The sequence below is a fragment of the Opisthocomus hoazin genome, chromosome 4 (genome assembly GCF_030867145.1).
Source record: "Opisthocomus hoazin isolate bOpiHoa1 chromosome 4, bOpiHoa1.hap1, whole genome shotgun sequence".
NCBI classification, from domain to species: domain Eukaryota; kingdom Metazoa; phylum Chordata; class Aves; order Opisthocomiformes; family Opisthocomidae; genus Opisthocomus; species Opisthocomus hoazin.
The window spans coordinates 14,300,651-14,322,679 of record NC_134417.1 but is presented as its reverse complement, the minus strand read 5'-3'; the positions used below and the strand labels follow the sequence as shown (position 1 = coordinate 14,322,679).

Sequence of the window (22,029 nt, the reverse complement as noted above, 5' to 3'; positions counted from 1 at the left end):
AAGAAGGAGGTCTGGGGATTCGTGGTGTTTAAGGCCAGGTTGGTTGGGGCTTTGAGCAACCTGGGCTGGTGGAAGGTGTCCCTGCCCATGGCGCGGGGGGCGTTGGAATGAGATGATCGGTAAGGTCCCGTCCAACCCAAACCATTCTATAGTGCTAGGTACACAGCTGTTCCTGTTCTAGTAGCTGGATGCTGAGCTGAGAAGGCAGACAGCAGAGCAAAGCAGCATTAAATGGCTTTGATCTGAAGGAAGTGTTACAGACAGCTGCAGTTCATTGACTAATGCGAAATGAAGAGAAGGGCAGGATACAAATAAGGTGCTCTGTGGAAACTACTCTAAACGTCCCAACAGCTTGTAACAGAGCTATTGTCAGCAGGGTTTTTACTGTTTCTGGGAGAGAGAAGCCTTCCTGGGCCTGCTCTAAAACCTTAAAAAAATCAAACTACGACAGCTATGTCATAGCACTTGCTGTTAAATTCCAGATGTGCACTTAGCACACACTGTGCCACCTGCAGAGTGTACAGGCTTCACCGTTGCAAAAGCCTGGGTTTCTGGTCAGGGCTTTACAGGATTCATGACAATGCTGAGGATGTGGCAGAAACGACCATCAGCTCTGTCAAATCAAGTGCTCAGCCTGAAGCTGCTGTTGCTTCCTGAGCCCCAGCACACGGGAGCACGCAGAACTCGCGCTTCAGATGAGCATTTCTTCACCTGGCCCTGCCGTGCGGCTGTGAGTGGGTGCGGAGCCGTTTGTCTGGGTCCGTGGGTGGTGCTAAAGCCGGGACGGCCTCCGTGGTGCCACAGATATTTTGCAATTTCCTAGCCCGAGTTCTTTTGCAAGTGTAGAGGCGGTGCGAAGAGAGGGAGGCTCTTTCCCCTGTAGTCATTGTGAGGTGACCTGTGCCAAGGTAAGCAAGAGAAATTGTTGAACAAAGTGCACATGCAACTGAATGCTGCTGATTTTCACCAAGGAGCAGGCTGGGGAGCACGCTCACAGAAGCCTTGATCCCTGGGGGTTCTGAAGGCTGGAAAAAACACAAATCCCAAACTTTTCACCATGAAGAGCTCCAGAAGTGTCTTCTGTCTTCTCTTCTTTCGTGCTGGTAAGTGCTTTCCAGAAACTTTTTCTGTGGCACGGTGTCTTTGGGGTTGTGAGAGAGCAGAGGGGAACTAGAACCATTTCAGAACCAGTCTCATGTGGGCAGGAAAAGGAATAGAAAGAAAGATTAGAAAAAATAGAAAAGGAGTAGAAAAAGCTGTATTGATTACCATGTATGTGTCTTCACTTACTGGTGTCAAATGTATTTCCTCAGCACTGAATCTACTTTTGGTTCCGTGGTGTCTGTCCTCACAAGTGTGAACAGTTCTATGATACCTATTTTGTAAAAATAGAAATAATTGCCTTATTCCACTTACTGTTTTCTGTGCAACCTGTTGGCTTTCTCCTGTCACTTCCAGGTTCTAATGGTGAATGCTTTTAATTTCTCCAGAGGTGTAGGTGCTGTTTCTGAAGCACTCTGCAGTGCTTAAAAAAGAAATGATGGTAGTTTTGGGTTGATTTGGGTTTGGTTTTTTTTTTTTTGGGGGGGGGGGGGTGGTTTACATTATTTCTGTTGAAACCACTTGATAGTGTATTAATAGCCATTTGGTGAGATGTTACACAATGTAGTACTGTTACTTTCAGCAAAGGAGTTAATTGGGTGTTTGCCAAAAGTTATATGTGTGTTTAGGACCTTGAGCCTCCTGCCATTTCATGCTTTATGTCTATCTACAGATATACAGAAGGGCCAAAATTGTGAATAAACTTGGGTTCAGAGACTGACGTACTGTTTGAAGATGTTCCTGTTTGGCAGTGGGAAGAAAGGCTAACTGCAAACCTTGTCTGTTCTCAAGCCCACTTCACGTGGGTCAACTTGTGAAGAAAGTAGCAGGAAATAGCCCAGGATCTGGCTTTCCTGTAACTACAAAGTTCAGTGGTTTTGAAGGGGACAAATTACTTCTTTTAGAGGAGTGAGGAAAAAAGCAAGAGATTCATGCAGTTGCACTGTTTTGGCTGAGATACAGAGCCAAATGAGCTTTCTTTGGTGTTTCAGGTGTATATGGCTAATGATCTCTTCAACAATTCATGCATTATCCCCTGTGTGTTCATATCTAAACCCAGAATGCTGAGGCTAAAGAATGGCACTTAGCCATAGATACTGGGGTGCTGAGACCCCAATTTAATCTCCATTTGCTTGTGTTCAGGAGAATAAAAACCCAAACAGCTTTATGAGTGAAAACCTAGGTGCTTCCTCCTGCTCCAAGAAATGACTGGTGAAAATTTCACCCAGGTAGATGAGGTAGATGTTTCCATGAGGTGCCCTTTTACCGCGACCCTGTTGTGCCTTTCTCCTACTCATCTTGGTTCTCAGGATTCCTGCAGCTCGGAGGTGGGCGGTTGTTTCTGCCTCTCCTGGCACATGCTGCTGTGAAAACTTCCTCTGAGCTTTCCAAGCCTGACTTGGTGGTTGTTGACAGCAGCAGAGTTGGCTCTGAGCTGCTGTGGAACAGCCAGCCAAACCCTCTGTTTCATTACTGGGTGCAAAACAAGCTTTATGGCATCAGTGGTCTGTGCAGTGTGTGTATGGCTGCTGTTGAGCACTGGCGGAGTGATTTTAAATTGCAAAGTTAGACGTATCTCAACTGCATGACAGTGGTGGGGAAGCAGAGGGCCAGTTAGAGTTTTCAGAAAACCACATGACAAATAACTTACAGTAGACTCCAACTTAAAGATCAAAATTGCAGTAAAGCAATGGAATGTGGTGCCCCCTGCTTACAAAAATGGTCTGTGCCTGTTTATCAGCATACATCATACTCGCATGTGCATTTTATGTACAGCTGCCCTGTTTGCACATGATGACATATCCTTACAAAGCAACAAAGTGTTTGTAGCGGTGAGGCTTAAAGGGTGACGTTGGAGCCTGCTGAAAGACACCTTTCTTCACTGACTCATGGAATCTCCACCACTAAACTTGAGTCTTTTCGTTCATGGAACCGCCCTCCATTTTTGTGACTGTGGAAATGGCCTCTTATGAAAGAGCGTTTTGAAGGGACAAGTTTACTTTTCTGGTTTTCGTAATAAGCTTAGTGGCAAGGCTGTTGAGCATCTAAGAGTGCTTTTTTATTCAGACCAAAAAGGGCTGGGGCAGGACTCCAGGTACTGACTAGCAGTGCTCGAGACAGAGTTGTCTTTGGACAGTCTCTCTGATTTTGTAGCATATCATTTAAAATAATCATTTTAAACACTTTTGACTTAAGAAAAGATGATGTATTCTGGAAGGTTTTAATAACAGTCTGGACGCCCTGGCCTATTCCATGGTACCTGTATTTCTTATGTCAGAAACAAATGCCGTGGGGTTGCAGTACCTGAGTCTGAGCCTATGCTCTTTCCAGTGCAAAAGAACTTCCATATTCGTGTTAATCTGCGTGAAACTGGGAACCGTCTCTGAAGACTCGCTGTTGAAAGAGCCCTGATTTCTTTCGGTTTTGGGAGGAGGAGCGGTGTGAAAGGTTGGCTCTTCAGGGGCGTTAAATGGTAAGCTCTGTTACAAAGGCACTGGTGTGTTTTATAATGTTTGCTGTTGGTGTTGTGTTTGCAGCTCTCGGTCTGGAACGTATCCGGTGGTGCACAGTCTCTGAGCAAGAGCATTCCAAGTGCAATGACATGAGTCAGGCCTTTGGTGGAGCTGGCATCCTTCCCTCTCTGGAGTGTGCAGAGGGGGGGTCAGCTGCGAACTGTACTCAGATGATCAAGGTGAGTGACAGCAGTGTCATTGATTTAATTTCCCCAGGGGCCTAATAATTGTACAGTGGTGATGTACACAGCTCTGTGGTGTCTGATGATGCAGGCAACCGACCATATGCTTCCTGGCATTCATGTCTGAAAAATCAAAGCAGATATTCTTTAGAAAAGATGCAAAGGTATACACATGAACCTGAATGTCAGAATGACCCTGTGTCATGCATTTGGCTAGCCACATATGGCCAGTCATTAGGAACACAGCAAAGGCCTTAAATGTTTCCTCCCAAGCGCTAATCTTTGATTTGGGAATTGTGTCAGATTTATTTGGCAGATATTTAAGAAAGGATGGAGCTGTAAGATGCAGACAGCAGTTAAAGCTGTGCTGCTGAGCCTGTAAGTAGATTGTGTTTTGATAAACTGGATCAAACTCCCATTTCAGGGTCCTGTCATGGAAATTGCTGTATACACAGATGAGATGAGTGTAAAGCCAAATCAGATCTCCCAATACCAGAGTACGAGAGAGACCAAGCAGCAAGCAGGGTGAGCAAAGGGCATGCAAACCCAGCTGCATTAATTCAGCTGCCCAGAGAGTGCTCAGTTTCCAGAAGGAACATGGCTCTGGGGAAGGTTTTAAAGACTGTAAACATGCGGCTTTGCAAAGTGGTGCATGGAAAATAATTCCCTCCTTAGGAGGGAGTGGGAGGCAACAAGTGGATACTGGAGGAAATCTGGAGGCAGGTAACCATGGTCAGCTTCACTGGCAGAGGGTGGGGGGAGGGAGGCTGGCTGGCTGTGTTAATAAATAATATTATTTATGTATCCTGTGTAGACATGCCCAAAAGTCCAGGTTTTGTGGAGGAGATGCAGCCTGTCAAGGATGAGAGGTTTGGAGCCAGGAAACGAGGCCCAGCAGAGTAGTTTGAAGGGAGATGAGGCAGGTGTTTGTGTGGCGGCCAGAAAAGAAAGGAACAAATTTCAGAGACTGGTATCTTTTAATTTTTTGTCAACAGAAGCAGAAGGGTTGTCTGACAACTAAAACTACCACATTGCCTCTTGATAAATACTGTTCTTGAGTGAGGGAATTAAGACTGTATTGAAGAATGTTAAGAGCAGATATCAGTACCTATGTGGATCCTACCTCGGGATTAGACCAAAAATACTTTCTAATGTCAGATCTTTCTACAACCACTTGGCTGATTGCTGCACTCCACAGAGGGACCTGTTAGACTCTGTGAAGCAGGTTATTAAAAGGGCTGAGGAGTGTCTGCTTCTGAAATACAGTGCACGCAGAACTGCATTTGTAAGCCATTGCAGCAGCAGGCAGCCATCTAAAACCTTGGATTCCTCTAAAACTTGGTGAGCTGAGCTCAGAGACCTGCAGGTGAGTAGCAGGAGTAAGTAGTTTTCTGACAAAATCAGTCTTCACTCTAAGGCTTCAGACAAGGCTTTGTCCTTGAGACCTCTGTTTTCTTGTGCTAGTAATCTGCTAAATGGTTAAGCTGGCCTACTCTGTGAAGGACTGCGTGGAACCCCTCCATCTGCATCCACACTGAACTCTGCTCTTTGAGGCCCAGAAGGGAGCAGGACGTAATGGCTGAAGAGGCAGAGATATGCTGATTTATAACTCTAAATAATTTGGACTTTGTCCTGTGAATGTGTTAGCACATGGATAAAGTAAAAACCCCTTTTCTTTGAAGGTGCTTAAAAATTGAGAAATGTCTAAATATTAAACTAGGGAACCTGACAATATTTAATGTGACCAGAGCTATTCTTCAGCAGGTCTTTAAACAGTTCTGTAGGTAATTCTCAAATGTTGTGACAGACAGAAATGAAGTCTCTCTGAAAATAATTAACAGGGTATTACCATTGCACATATACTTATCAAAAACTGATATCTGGAATAATCCCGTGCTTTTGATAAATGTATTGGGAAATGCTTACTACAAAAAAAATAAAATGCCCACGGTACTGATGATACGCCACCTCAGCAGTGATTGTAGGCATTTACAGGAGAGGTCTGTAGCCTGTAAACCAAGTTAAATACAACAATAGGCATTTCTTTCCTGTCTTGTTCTGTTATTTATACACTGTTATTTATGCACAAGCTATTGATAGGAGGCTCTTCTGCTAAACAGAGCTCAAAGGCTCAGCTTTCCAATCAGAAAAGTGCTCTCTCACATGGAAATGTGTCCATGTAATACAGTCCTTGTCTTCTGTGGCCAGCCCTTCACATTTCATCTGCTCCATTTCCTGCCCACCACCAATTCCAGAGCCTCATTTTATTCTCCATGAGGGTATGGTCCTTCTAACTCCCACCTCCTCTTCTTCCTCTCACTGCCGGGTGTCCCTTCTAAGCAACCAGCCATATTTGATTCCTAAACTGTTGTGCTGTGCTCTGACTCTCGCCGGTTCGATATTGGATCTGGTTATTCCAGAAAGATTGTGTCTGTTCTGTAAGGTGCAGATATCTCCCAACCTCAACTCCTCTCCAGGAACCCTTGGAGCTTTGTTCAGCTCTCATTCATGAGAAGCAACTCTCAGGACATCTATTGTTTTGGCTAATTAATGAGTATAATCTTCTTTCTCCTTTGATCCAAATAAGTAAAATATTTCAAATTACATGGCAACTTCAAATCTGATTTAAGTGTCCACATCCATGTATTATCTGTGCTCTCACATTATCCCTTAAAAAATTTTCAAGCTTTTTATGTGGCTTAGCCTTTGGGAAGTTGCTGTGGTATACTAGGCAGCAAAGTCCTAGCTCTACCCTAACCAGTGCTCAGCAAACTGCCGAGGGATGGGTAAACTAAATTACCCCCTGCAGTGCCGAACTAGAGGTTAACCAAACTGGTAAGGAGCTTGGAATCAGCTTATAAACACAAAACGTCAAGCTGCTGATTATTTTCTGGGCAGTATCTTGTCTCTGTGCGAGATGCCCTCTCCTGGCTTCCCCTAGGTCCAGGGCACAGAGCATGCCAGGCTCGGCTGCGCAGAGGTGCATGCCGCGGCTCTCTAGCCCTCGCTGCTGTGGGAGGCCCCGTCCCGTGCTGCCCAGAGCAGCCCTGCGCCTGCAGCAGGATTCCAGCCAGCTTGGCGTTACAGTCAGCTGAAAAGATACAGTGGTGTTGGACACCTTCCCAGCAGTGGATGCCCCGGATTCGTATTCCCCCACGTTGGACAGTCTTTGTAGATGCTTTCCTCCTCCTCTGTAATGCAGTGCCATCCTCCCCCTCTCCCCAAACATGTGGCTGTTTGTCTACTGAGGCACAAGCCAGCATGCTTCAAGGTTGCTTTTTGACCTCAAAAGTATATTTACTTCATTTAAATCTTCAGGCTTTGGGGCACTAACTCCAAATTGTTGGGCTTAAGGTTCATCACAAAGCTGCAGGATCGATTTCTAAGATTCCTTTGGACTGTGAAGACTAGGGAAGCCATCATGGTCCAGGGCTGGTTTCTGCATTATTTCTGAAGGAGAGTGGTTTTGAAGGTCTAAAATCTGTCATGCTGATTGTTCTTCAGAAATTTGATTGCCCTTAAAAGAACTTTTTGGAGAAAAGAGAATGCACAAATGCAGATTAAGGGGCCTCTTCTCTTACATTCATGGGTACTCTGCCTCTGGCTCTTGAGAAATACTGATAATGAAGCTTCAGCACGTATTCTGCCCTGGTGTCTGCACAGGATGGCTTGGCAGATGCAGTGACACTGAGTGGCCGCTTGATTTACCAGGCTGGAAAGGAGCATGGTCTGAAACCTGTGGTTGGGGAAGTATATGATCAAGGTATGTTCTGACTAAATAACTTTCAGATTACTTAATATGAGCTTTTTCTTATGCATTTTTACTGTTTCCATTTTATTTCTGGGTCCTCATCTTGAAGACTCTAAACAGTAGGTAGTGGTCAGGTTCCCTCTTCGATGCTCCTGCCCGCAACAGAATGTGTCGGGGAAACAGGAGACGCAGGGCTGTGGCAGAGACTGTCCTGAAACAGTGAGGTCAAAATAGCCGTTCCCGTAATAGGGTTGGGGGTTGGGTTTTGTTTTTTTTTACTATCTTGCTGCTTACTGTGTTCTCTGTTGCATGCTTTGTAGATAAATTAATGCATTGCAAAGCATAAGTTGTTATTAGGTTTACCTCTGAATCCCATAAACTAGAATCATTACATTTTATTTTTAATAGTGTATATGATTACCAGCTGGAATAGAGGAAGTGATAGATTCTGCCTCTTATCTGGGTGTCCTTAAGCTCTGAGTTCCTTTCAAGACAGAGACAATAGTTCAGTGGTGACTTGTCATCCTGACTAAGGGCTCAGTATCAACGTGCTTGTATAGTTCAGAGCTGGAGGATGCCCCCCATGACCTCCCGAGACCCAAGGGCAGGAACAGCTCTGGAAGCAGTCTGCAGGCAGTGGTGTCCCACCACTCTGTTGCGAGGCGGAGATGGATTTCGTTTGCAGCTGCGTCTTAGTGTGATCCGCGGAGTGCTGGCTGGGCTCAGTCCACAGGGACTTGGATCACCTGCAGCAGCCCCCGGCCCTGGCTGTTAACCACATCATCACCCGGGTGAGGAAACTCTGCTTCAGTGCTCAAAGCCAAATGGGCCTCATGATCCAGAGCCTGGCAATCTCCATTAGTCAGGCTGTGAGCTCAAATTGGAGAAAAGTGAATGAAATGTAATGATGTTTGATCTAAATAAAGTCAGATTGAATGACCTTATGGTCACTTCAGACCCTAAATGCTTAATGCTGAGTTATATCAAACTGTATAACAAAGAGAATGAAATCAGCTGTGATGCTCCAGTGACATCAACTTGCTACACTGTGTCAAAATCAAGATCAAATTAGTAGACAACTGTGGAATAATTTTTTTTTACTATTAATTATATTAGTTTCAATTCAATCCAAATTTATTTAGAATCATAGAAAACTTCTTCTTGGAAGGAACCTCTGGATGTCGTTCATCCCACCTCCCCTTCAAAGCAGAGCGACTTTCAAAGTTAGCGCAGATTGACTGTGGCCTTTAGCTAAGACATTTCACACTGGAAAGATGATGGAGGACATTCACTCATGGTCAGCAGGCTCCCATCAGCGGTGTGGACAGCATGACTTGCCTATGGGTAGGGGAGCCACAAGAGGCCACAAATCAGTGTATCTCACTGTAATGTTGCTGCTACGAGGCTGCTTTGCATGCTTCTCTCTCTTCCTGCACTGCAGAGATTGGAACTTCCTATTATGCCGTGGCCGTGGTAAGGAAGAGCTCCAACATCACCATCAACAGTTTGAAGGGTGTCAGTTCATGTCACACAGGCATCAACAGAACGGCAGGCTGGGATGTGCCCGTGGGTTATCTGATGGACAGCGGGCGCCTGGCAGCGATGGGGTGCGACCTTCCGAAAGGTGAGAGCAACAGGGCAAAGATCTGTTCTCCAGCAGTGCCTTTCCGTATGGTCTTGGGACCCTCTGCCTGGACGAAAATATGTGGTTCTAGCTGCTGGTCTGTTCCTTGGCTATGATGCTGCTTCTAAAGTGGAATAGACCTAGGTCTGATGAAGACTGCAGGTTTATTTTTTTATAACCTGGAAACCATCTTTTAAGAACAAAAGGACTTACCCCTTCTAAATGCTTTTAGAGATGCACTGTGTAGATGTGTTAAAATGAGACTGTAGGGTCTTGTTTATTCATTGCTCAAAATTTCTCGTTCTAATTTCACATTTAGCTGTAAGTGACTATTTCAATGCAAGCTGTGTTCCTGGAGCAAATGGCGTAAACTATCCCAAATCCCTCTGTCAGCTCTGCAAAGGAGATTCCGCTGGGCAGAACAAATGCGAACGAAATTCTCAAGAGCAATACTATGACTACAGTGGGGCTTTCAGGTAAAAATCATGGCTCTGTCAATTTTTTCTATCATTGTGCTCCGTCCATAGCCATCGTGTCTAGGCCTCACTGACAGGAGATTGAAGCCAGAGAACATTCCAGTTGATGTTGTTAGAAAATCTGCTGTGGTGGTAGTACAACCATGCTTTAAAGCTAGAGACTGAACAAAAGTAATTCAAAACCCACTATTTCAGGTATTAATACCTGAGTATTAAAACCAAATGGATATTTAGCACTCATACTGGTCAGGGAAGTCCCATTTGCCATTGACACAAGTCTGAGTGTTTGTTTCAGCAGGCTGTATCTTTCCCAGTAAAACCTGGTGACCCTTGGAGTCTGAGAGCCGAACTGCCACCCTACTCGGCTATTTCAGTCATCCCATCTCAGCTGCACTGAATTACCAGGTTGCTCTGCCCTCCATTTTTGCACACCGATCTTTCCCTTATTTTCCTTCTTCCTGACTGCTGCTGTGTTGCAGCTCCCAGTCCCTGAGTAACAGCATTGACCGAGCAAGGGCGGAATTTGCTCGTGTGAAACACTTGCTCCTCTCTGCGTATTCCCCAAAGGATTGTGACTGCCTTAGACAGAGAACTCCCCTGGACAAGGAAGCTCATGGTGTTTGTCCCAGGCAGCACTGAACATGTTGTCCATGTTCCCCAAATGACGGTGATCGTTTACTTCATGCTTTAACAGCCACTAGTCTCTGCCTTGAGCAAACTCCCGGCACAAGGAAATAGGTCCATGTCGGCAGCTGACGACACGTAGCCTGCAGCCCTCTGGCTGTCAGCCGGTGGTGTCCGGAGCATGGGAGCTGCGCTTTGTTGATGCGTCTTTGTGGTTGGGTTTGTGTTTATTAGGTGTTTGGCTGAAGGTGCTGGAGAAGTCGCTTTTGTGAAGCACAGTACGGTGCCTGAAAATACAGATGGTGAGTAATCCAGAAGCTTGTGGAGTAGTGGCTGCAAGGCCTAAAGTACGGTGTCTGTAATGACAGTATAATGTCAAATGTTTGATTTATTTTGAATTGAGGAATCGGAAAAAAATGCTCTACTAGTAAAAACAGATGTACCCAGAGCTGTGTGCACCAGGAGACAGAGGAGAGATCACCATGTGATCCTTTTTTTTTTTTTTTTTTTAAATGCTTGATAGTTTCAGTAAGGGTTAGAGGTGGAATCTTAAGCTTCTTCTGGAGAGAGAGCTTAAATAGCTCTAAACTCTTAGTTTTATACAGACCTGGGCTGTCACATTGCTCCTGCCAACCCAGGGATTTCAGCAGAAACTAACAGTAAGTTAACCAGCCGTGGCCTGCCCTGTCTGGCACTTTGTGGAGTCTGCCTTGAGCATAACATTACTTTAATGTCATGAGCCTGTCTGACCGTCATTTATAGGGCAAAAACCAAAAAATGTTGCATGTGATCCTAGACGTAGGGGTGCTCTTGGTACTGCTGCAGACCCCAGTACAGTCCAGTGCAGTCTCACAGGTGTTAAGCTGTTCATTGCCTTATCAGAGATACACGACTAAAGGACCACGTAGATGCACGAATACACTGTGCCATCAGGAATAGTTCCAAGACGCTCAGGAGATGCGTGTTCTGCTCCACACATGCACGTGATGCTTGGAGCAGACATGGAGCGAGAAGCATCAGCCCCACCTGAGGTCTGATGGCCTTTAAAAGTCCCTTCCAACCCAGGCCATTCTATGATTCTATGTCTGTTCCACAAGCACGTTCTGTCTGATTTCAGGAAGAAGTCTTTCTTCATGGGCCCAGCGGCTTCGCTCCCAAGACTTCCAGCTTCTGTGCCGCAACGGCAACACAGCTGATGTGACAGAGTGGAGAACCTGCCACCTGGCCCGAGTCCCAGCTCGTGCCGTGGTTGTGCGGCCTGACACAGATGGGACGGTTGTCTTCCGGCTCCTGAACCAGGGACAAGTAGGACACCATTTTTTTATCAGTGCATTGCATTTTAGAGGGGTTCCCCCACCCGTCGAGCTGAATTGAAGACGGGCTATCTGGGCACCTTCAGCTCTCAGGGGTTTGCAGGGATGTGGGATGTCACAGATCCCAGGCAGACGGATGTGTGACAGCTGCTTTTTTTACTTTCTGGTACTTTACAGCAAAGATTTAATGGGGCAGACACCAAGTTTCAGATGTTTGACTCCACGGCCTATGGTGCCCAGAATCTTCTGTTCAGAGACTCCACCACAGAGCTCGTTGCAATCACAGCTCAGAGTTACCAGGCATGGCTGGGTGATGAGTACCTTCATGCCATGCAAGCTCTCAGCTGCGACCCCAACAGTAAGTTGTCTTTAGATTCCTGTTCATGACCAAGAACAAAGATAGCCGGTAACAGAGGCCCTCTTTATTCTGCGTTATTTTCTTCTGACTCTTGGAGGGCTATGGCAAGATGCCAGTTTAATCTTTGAGCATGGAGAAAGGTCACTTTTTGACCTGGAAACAGCATCACATTGCAGAATACTTTCCTGTGCAAACTGGACCGCATTGTGTTATAAGATGCAGGCATTTTCTACCGTTTCTGGTGTATGAGGGACATTAATCTGGTTAAGCTGCTAGTGCTACCTGGTACTCCATTTTTTACCTGCTAACGAGTGATGTGTTGCTGTGTAAATCCTCAGGTAGTCTCGACAGAGTGGATGAATGGGTTCCTAGCAGAGAATTTCTTCCAGAAGCTGAAGAAACCCTCAGCTGCTCTTTACTGAAGTGTTACAGTCTTTTACACTAACGGAAGAATGTAGAAGTTACTTGATGTGTATTCTGGCAAAGTCAGAAACACAGGTTGTAAGAATCCCTTCCTTAAGAACCTTAATAATCATGACAACCGAGCCTCCCAGGCGTGCTCTGCGCTGTGGCAAAGCCCCCCGCCTCCCAGTCTTGCGGGTGTTTCTCGGTGGCTGTCAGGTGTGAGGAAGCCTGTGCTCAGGGTGGGTTTTTCCTGCGCTCACCTGAGGCGTTATGGCTGCACTTTATGGTCAGCGATCGTAGGAGCTCTTGTTCCTTTGCTATGGAGAGGTTTGCACTGTGGACACGCCACTAATCTGGAGAGCTCTGTGGTTCCTCATCAGGTATAAGTCTGAGATGGAGAGAGACACAGAAGTAAACATTTTTAAGAACATGTATGGTACATATGTGACAGTGGGCAGTGCATACCCCTCCTTGTCTGTTACAAAGAAAGTGAATGGTGCTATTTGCTTTCCAATTTGGTGCAGCGTTGCCAGAAAGCCTGAACTGGTGTGTTGTTTCCACTGAGGAGGTTTGGAAGTGTGGTGAAATGGCTGTTGCCTTTAAGAAAAGGAATCTGAAACCAGCAATTCAGTGTATTTCAGCCAAGACGAAGGAACAGTGCATGGAGCTGATCCAGGTAGGCTGCTACAATCCTCCTGCAATAAACTAAATTAACACAAGCTGCTCTCTGCTGGGTAGGTAGGATCAGAGAGGCACACTTAGGCGACCAGTAGGAATACTGGATTTCAAGGAGGTGATCTGTAGCTCACATGGTATGGATGGGCCTGAACGGGCCTGAACCCTGATGATCTTCGGTTGTGATGAGGACATTGTTGCCCATCTAGCTGAAGCCTGTATGTGTGACATCTCCTGTCCCCATTTCACTGATGATGCTTTATGTGGGTTTAGGGGGTTTACTTTAGCAGCTTGTTGCTCTTTTGCTGTTGGACTTGCCCTTTGAGATGCAAGAGGTGTGATGCTAGAGGTGCCATCATTGTGGAAAGGAAGGTATCTGCTGTTTTTTCACGGAAATACTGAAATTTATGTTATTTTTCAGAAAAAGGAAAGCGATGCTGTAGTTCTGGGTGGAGCTGATATTTACACAGCTGGGAAGACATATGGCCTTGTACCAGCTGCTGGAGAAAGTTACTCTGGTAAGAAGGTCAGGAAACGTAAATATAGACCTAATTTTTCCAGGTTGTTTGAAAACAGCTCTAAAAGCACAGCCTCTATTGCCTAGCCCTGCTGGGAAAGCTGTTTTCAAAGGAAATGAGAATTACTATCCTCGCACCATGGATAGAGGAGGAAACAAGTACGGGATGGGTTCCTACAGTGAGTTTGTGGCAACTTCTATCTGTCCTGCTGCAGGAGTAGGTTGAGTCTTTGGCAGTTCTGAGTCTTGTACCTCTTTATTGCTTCAATTCTGAAAAAAAAATATTTACAATGGAAAAAATTGGTATTCACAAAATCAAAATATTTTTAACAGAAGTGAAAATACAGAAATTACACAGTGTATTCTAGTAGAAATAAATTCTTCCTGTCAGTGTGGCTGCTTCAGAGTCCCCGATGAAAAGAGAGCTTGTGGACGCTGTGTCACTAAGGCAGAATTTCAATATGCTGCAAAACTCATGGAAATCTTAATACAGGATTGAGGTTTTCACATAAAAATAACTTCTTAGGCAGTTTGCTAAGTCACTATTGACATAAATGTTATTTTTCAGGGGGCTGTCTTTATAAGAGCTGGTGTTTACAAGAGCACTTTCATGTTTGTCTCCAGATTAGTCAGCTCAGGTGCACAGCAGCACCAGTGTGCAGCCTGGAAGCGAACGTAACATTAGGAAGTAGTAAAGTGAAGAGCAGTTACATGTACGTTCGTAGTTCCTGACTAGCTGTTTGTTGGTGCAACTGAAGCTGGCACCAGCTAAGTGTAGTCAATCTGTAGATGATCATTAAGCAATGGGAATGCTTAAGGGAAGCTGTGATGTGTTTTGTTTGTTTCTGCAAGCTGACGACAACAGCAATGCATACTATGCTGTGGCATTAGTGAAACGAAATGTCTCCAATGCATTCACCATCAGTGACCTGAAAGGGAAGAAGTCCTGCCACACAGGACTGGGGAGGAACGCTGGGTGGAATATCCCCATTGGTGTGCTGATTAAGAGGGGCATTATTAAGACCAGAGACTGTAATATTCCTCAAGGTAAGACAACAGTACTACATATCAAAAATCCAGTAACAGTCTAATTATAAACTTTCGTTAGGGACGTAGTTTTGATATTTCATAGCTCTATATTAAGCTTACCTGTTTGTGAAGGGGTGTTGCGTTTTTAAGGTAACAATTTGAAATTTTAAGTTTGCCAGCAGAATAGATTAATGGGAGTGTCATGCTGAGAATGTTACATCTAACACAAAAGTATTCCTTTCCTTTATCACAAAATGATTGGCTAATGTAGGTTGGAAGGGATCTTTGGAGGTCATCTAGTCCAACCAACTGCTCAGCACAGGTCCAGTTAGATCCGATTGCCCAGGGCCATGTCCAGGCAGGCTGAGTAACTCCTAGGATGGAGATGACACACAACCTCTCTGGACCCCTGTCCCAGTGTTTGACCATCCTTGGTATAAAGAATTTTTTTCCTGTATTTAATCAGAAGTTTCGTTCCTGTAACTTTGGTCTGTTGCTTCTCATCCTTTTGCTCTGCATCTCTGAGAAGGATCTGGCTGTGTCTTCTTGAAAAACCCACTGTGTAAATGAAGACAGCAGTGCACTGTTAGTTGTCTTATTTCCAGGCTGACCAAACACAGCTCTCAGCCTGGTAAGTGCTGAGTCCTGTGCTGCAGCCCCCTGAGCATCCTACTCTCCTTCCACCGTATCTGCTCTAGAATGTCAATGTCTTTCTAACACTGGGAGCTCAAAACCTGGCACAGATGTCAGAGGAGGATCATCACTGCCCCTGACTGCTCCACTAACACAGCCCAGGATGCCATTAGCCTTCGCTGGCACAAAAGCACACTACTGACTCCTGATCAACTTGTTGTCCACCAGCATCCTCAGGTCCTTTTTTTTACAGAGCTAGTTCTCAGCTTGTCAGTCCCTAGCTTTCGTGATCTTACTCCATCCTGAAAGCAGGATTCTGCATTCGCCTTTGTTCAACCTTGAGGTTCCTGTCAGCCTGTTTCTCCGGCCTGTCCAGATCCATCTTAGTGGCAGCCGTGGCCTCCAGTGTATGGAACTGCCAAAGTTTATTCCAGTTTTCAGAAATGCATTTGAAGAGTCTGTTGCTTTTTGTATTTAATCAACTTTAAGATTATTATATGGTCTTGAAAATCCTGCTTTCATACCTGGCTGTCTCAGGTTTTGCTTGAGGATATTGACCCGGGTCAGATATGAATAATAGTCACAGAAACTCCCCTTGTCTGTACAGACATCTCCCCCCTAGGAGGTACTTCCAGCCCTGGGATATCATTGCAGTAAATTATGTATCTCTGTCCTGAATCTGATTGCATTTCTTTTCAAACTGTATTTAGTAATGGAGCAATGTAGCATGACAAGCAAAGGATCTGTGACCACAGGACTCCACAGATTTGAAATCTGCATGCCTGTTTCCTATCTCCCAGGCAGCAATTTGGTTTCATTACATAATCAGCTAAGTAGTGCTTTGAAAATATTTTAAAAGTTGTAGTTTGTGAATTCCAGTAAGGCAGCTGTAACTCATGATTCCTGTGTTCTGCTAAGACATGCACTGGTTATAACACCTTGACAGTGGAACTACCTTTCTTGTGAAGAGCTCACACTTTTCGCTCATATCGGTTTGTTTTTCTTTCCCCAGCTGTGAGTGAGTTCTTCTCTGCCAGCTGCGTGCCTGCAGCTAAGCAGGACAATTACCCATCAAACCTCTGTCAGCTGTGTATTGGAGATGAGAGTGGAAACAATAAATGCAGTGCAAGTAGCCAAGAACGTTACTACAGCTACAGTGGAGCCTTCAGGTAATTAATACATCTGGTTGTTGTTTAGTTTGTCAGCTTGTCAAAATGCAAGGAGGAACCGCTTTCCATCCCAATCAGCAAAACGTGGTTATTGTTGCCACAGTGAGATGGCATGTGCCGTGAAGGAAGCGGGACGTGTGTCCCCAGATGTCGTCAGCAACGCAGGTGTGCCGTAAGGCGTTACGTTAGATCATGTCACAGTGTTTTGCCAGTTTCCTGGCCCGCAGCCAGCTGCACGACCAAGAGCCAAATCTGAAGTCTGCACACAGAGCGATAGGCACCCGCCTAGTGAGGACCAAGTGGATTGTCATCGGTCTGCAGTCCTGCGTTCATCTAGTGTGACGGGCAGTCTGCCGTGCTGAATGGTCGGGTCATCCATAAAGAGCTTTAGCAGGGAAGCAGGCAAATAGTAGCCAGAGTCTGGCTGCGGTAAGGCCGTGCTGAGAGCAGCAGGCTAGTGACGGGGAGCCGGGAGTGGGTCTTCACTGTCCTTGCTCATTGGTGGCTGTGCACCAAGGTGGGTTTCTGAACAGCACAAACAGCCATGGCCGATGTTCAAATATCAAATCCTCTTTAAAACAAAATGTGTTAAAGGTACAGGGGGAAAATAATATAAAATAGAATAAATATTTCATGTAACAGCGAACATCTGCGTATGAGGCCATACCCAGAGACTGTGAAACTCTTAGGTATGGAAGTAGCCCTTCCTTTTCCTGACCTTCACCTCTGAAGGTAATGGTGTGTGTAACAGAGAGAGCTGGCAGTGAGCTGTCTTTTTTCCTTCAGGGGAGGAGACTTCAACAGCAGCTGCCTGGTAAATATGGAAGTGCTAGGCTTAGATAACTACTTTTTGCAAATCTATTTAGTTGTGTCCAGCTGCTCTGCTGTGGTGCATGCCTTGCAGGCTAACTCCAGATCCTCTGCTGTACTTCACAGATGAACAGAGCTAGCTGCCAGTCACCAAATCAATGAGCAACAAATGCTGTTACAGGCTGTATGAGCCTTGCTCTTATTCTAAGGTGGTGTGTTTAATAACAATGCCCATGCAGCCCAAACTTTATCTGGAGATCGCTGCTTTTTTTTTTTTTTTTTAAACTAATAAAGATGTTTAGTTCATCAAGTGATGTGGAAAGTTTTAGGTATTTAAAATGTTAGAATTTGGGTGAAAAATGGAGGGTCGCAGTCTTCTGCAAGGTAGGGATGGGTCTGGCTGTGATGCTTGGGTGATCCTCTCTGAAGGAAGAACGAGTTATGGAAGGTGACTGACATGAGCTTAAAATTCAGCCTCAGATTTCCACATTCCTTCAGCTCTGGATATCTTCAGACTAGCCTGGCTAGAGGTATGAGAGGTCATTCAGTTTGTGTGTATCCCACTGCCTGGGGCAAATTAAACTGTGCAGAGCACTGCAAAATCTGTTGGGAACAGCCTTTTCTGATGGGGAATGCACAGAACAGCACCTGACAAGTCCTCTGTTCTCTGCACGACAGTGTCACCACGTGGTGATAAGAACTTTGATTATAACTGCGCGTGTTAAACCAGGTACATGTGAAATAGATGTATTTTTGGTAACTGTTAGCAATAATAATTTTCCCTTGCATTTTGTACTGCATAAACTGTGCTCAGTTACAGCTTTACATCTTCTTGATTTGTGGATTTAATGATCTTGGTTTAGGAAATGCTTCCTGGAAACACTTGTAGAATAAACTGCAAGGTGCCACCAGTGAACTCTGTTTCCCACAGATCCTCTGCCAGCACACACTCCCCAAAATACCTGGGAATTAGATCTCTTTCCTGGCTCAGCCAGCTCACTGATTTGAGGTTGATTTTGCTGATGTGTTACTTGCTGTCTGAAGCGAGTGCTGTGCATTTCTTCTATCCGCTGACTTCGTATTTCAGGCCTAGCAGAAACCCCCTGCCAGCCTGTGGTGCCTGTTGTGTCATGTGGTAGACAACACCACAGCGTAGCATGGGAAACAGCAAATGCTGGCAAAGGTGTGTGGGTCCTCACCTTCGCCCTGACACGCTCTGTGAGTGATACCGCACTCGCAGGAGAGATGTTAGGGTGTCCTTGTCATGTTGGGCTGCTTCTGCTTTAGAAGATCGGCGGAAACTGAACTTAGTTTTGGAACAGCACCACTGAAAACCGCAGTCAGATTAACCAGGTATCTCCAGTGTCCAGGGCTGTAAAAGCAGTGTCTGGGCGAGCACCGAGGTCACTCTAACTCGGAAAGAAAAGAGAAAAAAAAGTATATGCGTGAGTGTGCACACATGTGCGTATGCACAATCTGATAAACTCTTGGGTTATCCACTCAAATTATTTTATTCAAAAAAGTCTTAATGACCTTTATTTTGTACATGATTTAAAAAGGAGTGAAAGGAGCTGTTAGCAGATGGGGAATACTGCCATGAGTATCACATAGCTTCTGCTTCTCTGCTCATCTAATATTGGCCTTTTCTGTTGTTTCTCACACTGTTTTTATAAGAATTTTCTGCTGTATTCCTCTCTTAAAATTCTTACTTCAGAATATGTTTTAATACTTTGCAAAGGTGTTGGTTTTCTCTCCTTTCAAGATGCTTCATTTCTCTGTTTTTGCTGATTACTTTCGGGTCCAGTGCGTTCGTTTGCAGGAATGTATGTAAGAAAAATGGAATTCTAAACCGATCAGCTATGAGGAGATGATGTGGTTCACATAAAGATGCTTTGAATTGGTTTTTCATTTCTCGTTTCCTAAAGGTGCCTGGCACAGGACGCTGGGGATGTGGCCTTTGTGAAGCACTCGACAGTGTTTGAGAACACGGACGGTACTTAGTTTTACGGTTTTTTATTATGATTCAGTAATTTTTATAGAACTTTTTTTCTCTAAAGCATTCAATGAGTGACAACACACAGTTTCTTTTTTCAGGTAAGAATACTGAGAGCTGGGCCCAAAACTTGAAGTCCAGTGATTTCCAGTTACTGTGTCCAAATGGTGCCCGTGCTGAAGTCACCCAGTTTGCTGAGTGTCACCTGGCTCGGGTGCCAGCTCAGGCCATTATGGTTCAACCAGACACCAGCGTTTTTGCTCTGTATGGACTACTGGATACGGCCCAGGTATTAATGATCCATTTATGCTATGGGGGAGTTACGTCTGGTCTGACACAGACCAAGGATAAAGACAACAGGACCATACTGCCACATTATGTCCCCTGCATCCTGGGACTGGCGGCATGTGCACTGTGCAGAGCCCTGTGGTGGGAGTGGGATGGAGAAGGTAAAACACAGCCCGTGTAATTCTCCTCGTAACACCACCCGGGTGCACGAGGGATTGCAACTTTTTGCCTAGCCACTGGTTTCAGTAACAATTTTCCTGGAGCTTAAGGTGTTTTCCCAAACTGCACGACTTTGACGTGTACAAGAAATAGAGTACATGCTAACGCTTTCCATCCTGGAATTTTCCTAGGAATGCAACAGAACGTTGCTGGGTGTATTTATACTGCAGCCACGTATGTGGTAAACCATTTAGGCAGATGATGTGTGGCTGCCACAGCTAGGTTCCTGTCAATACTGAGGTTAACTAGTTTAAAAGCAATACTCCATGCTGGGCTGTAGTCATTGCTGTAACTCCTGTGCAGCCAAACCCTGTATTACACAAGCAATGTTTAGAGAGAAGATTTTTTTTAAAAATACAGTTCTTTCCAGATAGTAACTAAAAAACCAAAATCACAAATGCTGTTCTTACAATTGCCAGTGGCAGAATTCTGTATCGAATCTACTGGAGCGTGTAAAAGCAAAAATGTAAGAGAGATTCTGCAATTGGGTATGAACTTCTAATCTACAAAACTCTTCCTGTTGTCTTTCATGTTGTACAAGAGGAATGTGGCATTTAATCTTGCAGAATACTGAAAATTTTGAATTGTTTTCAGGTCTATTTTGGAAATAGCAGCAATGGAAATGGATTCAAAATGTTTGATTCTTCAGCTTTTCAAGGACAAAACTTGATCTTTAAGGATTCTGCTGTTGGGATCGTGCCAGTAGAAGAGAGGAGGACATACACAGAATGGCTGGGCAGTGACTACATTGAGTCCCTTGAAGGGATGCAAACACCACAGTGCTCTGGGGCAGGCAGTACGATAAGACAGTACCTGCTCACGACTGCTGTCATTCCCCTTCTTATTTTATGTCAGATACAAGGCTTGGACTAGCATGGTCCAAGTGGCAATGTCCAGGCCACCTCTGCCCTACCACCTTTTCTCCAGATGAGCTGCTGTTGTGATAACATGTTGTGCTAACATTGGGATGCCTCTTCCTGCCTCTTCACAGGGCCAGTGCTAAGAGCACCTGCTCCTCGGGGGAGCGGGCTGGAGCTGGGAGCTGCCCCTGTCCATGTGGAGGGCGTGGAATTCAGGGCAGAAGCCAGCAATACAGTGTCAGCGTGGTTTACAAGTCCAGTCCAAAACTGGAGCATCTTTGCCATTGCTGTTGAGGTGGAACCACCCTGGGCTGGAGGATTCCCAGGTGCTCTTAGATGGATACTGGCTTTCTGACCTGTTGAAGAATTTCTCCATCTCGGAAGGCAGTATCAAAAATCTTGTCTAGTGAATTCTCTCTGGCCTCCTGGCTGGTAACGTTCAGACTCCTACATCCCTGCTTATCCCACCCTACCCTTGCTGGGGGCAACAGTTTCTCCTAAGCTCTGCTGTCAGAAGAGGTAAGTGCACAGAGGAGGGACGGGCTGTGGACAGAGAGACGACCTGCAGTCCAGAATACAGCTTCTGCCACAGGCAAGGTCCTCCACCTTCCGGTAGAAGAAAGTAGGGGTAATCTGCAAAGTCACTGGATGAAAAAGGTGGCCAGAGAGATGTGGAGGGACTGCTTGTTGGCAGGGGAAACAGCCAAGCCAAAGGTGTGCGTCTGCTGAGCTTGTTGACTTTCCACAACCAGTGCTCTCACTGCTTGACAGAGATGTCATCTGCCCTGTGATCTTTCATTTGATGCAATCTCCATCAAGAGACTTGTGGACGTCCACCTTCTACATGGGGTTATCTGAGTGCCTGTGCATGAAACTTGTATTTGCTGTTAGTGAAACAAGTTGTTCACTTCTGTATCTGCTGGCTTGTAGCATTCGGTTTTTATTTTTGTCTATAGCTGCAATAACAACAAATGTTGCTGTGCTGCTGGCAGGCAGCGTCCTGACTACACCCACCACCTCATGATCCTGGGATGAAAAGACATTCAACATAATTAAAAAAAAGGGTAAGGCTAGATAATAGCAATGTAAATAAATGAAAACTAACAAATAAACATGAGAAGTAATTATAATTTATCCAGACTTTGGCCTGATAGCTAAACTACACAGTTTGTCACTCTCCTGGGAAATTAACACTCATTCCTCACTTCTCTTATCCCGCTTCCCAGCTTTTCTCACCTATGTAATTTGCTCCAAGGTTACCTGGGCTTAGGAGGGAAAGAGATAAAATACAGCCTCCTGCTATGTCATTTTAGATTCGAGAGCAGTAGCAAGCAGTGCCACAATGCAGCAGCACCCACACCCCCAGCTATGCAGGACTGAAGTCCTCGGGTCTGAGCTCTGCTCCTGTCGGCCGGGGATCCGTGATACCTCTGGCTGGTCAGCTGAAGCCTCTTGGCTGTGGCTACCTGCCTGTGCACCTCTGAACACA

General features: G+C 45.3%; 1 protein-coding gene across 2 annotated transcripts; it reads left to right on the top strand.

Moving 5' to 3' along the window:
* Positions 1-740: 740 nt before the first annotated feature.
* On the top strand, positions 741-21,657 carry MELTF (melanotransferrin). 2 transcript variants are annotated; one of them, XM_075418028.1, is made up of 16 exons: positions 741-1,103; positions 3,639-3,793; positions 7,460-7,559; positions 8,989-9,171; positions 9,491-9,647; positions 10,506-10,573; positions 11,389-11,576; positions 11,762-11,942; positions 12,872-13,023; positions 13,444-13,540; positions 14,392-14,586; positions 16,214-16,370; positions 19,106-19,173; positions 19,275-19,462; positions 20,275-20,473; positions 21,497-21,657. In XM_075418028.1, the coding sequence occupies exons 1-16, from the start codon at positions 1,058-1,060 to the stop codon at positions 21,562-21,564; spliced, it is 2,202 nt and encodes a 733-aa protein (XP_075274143.1). In that variant the 5' UTR covers positions 741-1,057; the 3' UTR covers positions 21,565-21,657. The 2 variants fall into 2 exon arrangements, with proteins under 2 accessions (XP_075274143.1, XP_009943125.1); XM_009944823.2 differs by lacking the exon at positions 21,497-21,657 and having other exon boundaries at positions 749-1,103; positions 20,275-21,484.
* Positions 21,658-22,029: the final 372 nt, after the last annotated feature.

Excerpts from the sequence above, each read along its gene's own strand:
- MELTF (XM_009944823.2), top strand. The coding sequence starts at position 1,058 with ATGAAGAGCTCCAGAAGTGTCTTCTGTCTTCTCTTCTTTCGTGCTG. Across the intron at positions 1,104-3,638 it reads TCTTCTCTTCTTTCGTGCTG|CTCTCGGTCTGGAACGTATC; the intron begins GTAAGTGCTTTC and ends TTGTGTTTGCAG. Across the intron at positions 16,371-19,105 it reads AGCTACAGTGGAGCCTTCAG|GTGCCTGGCACAGGACGCTG; the intron begins GTAATTAATACA and ends CGTTTCCTAAAG.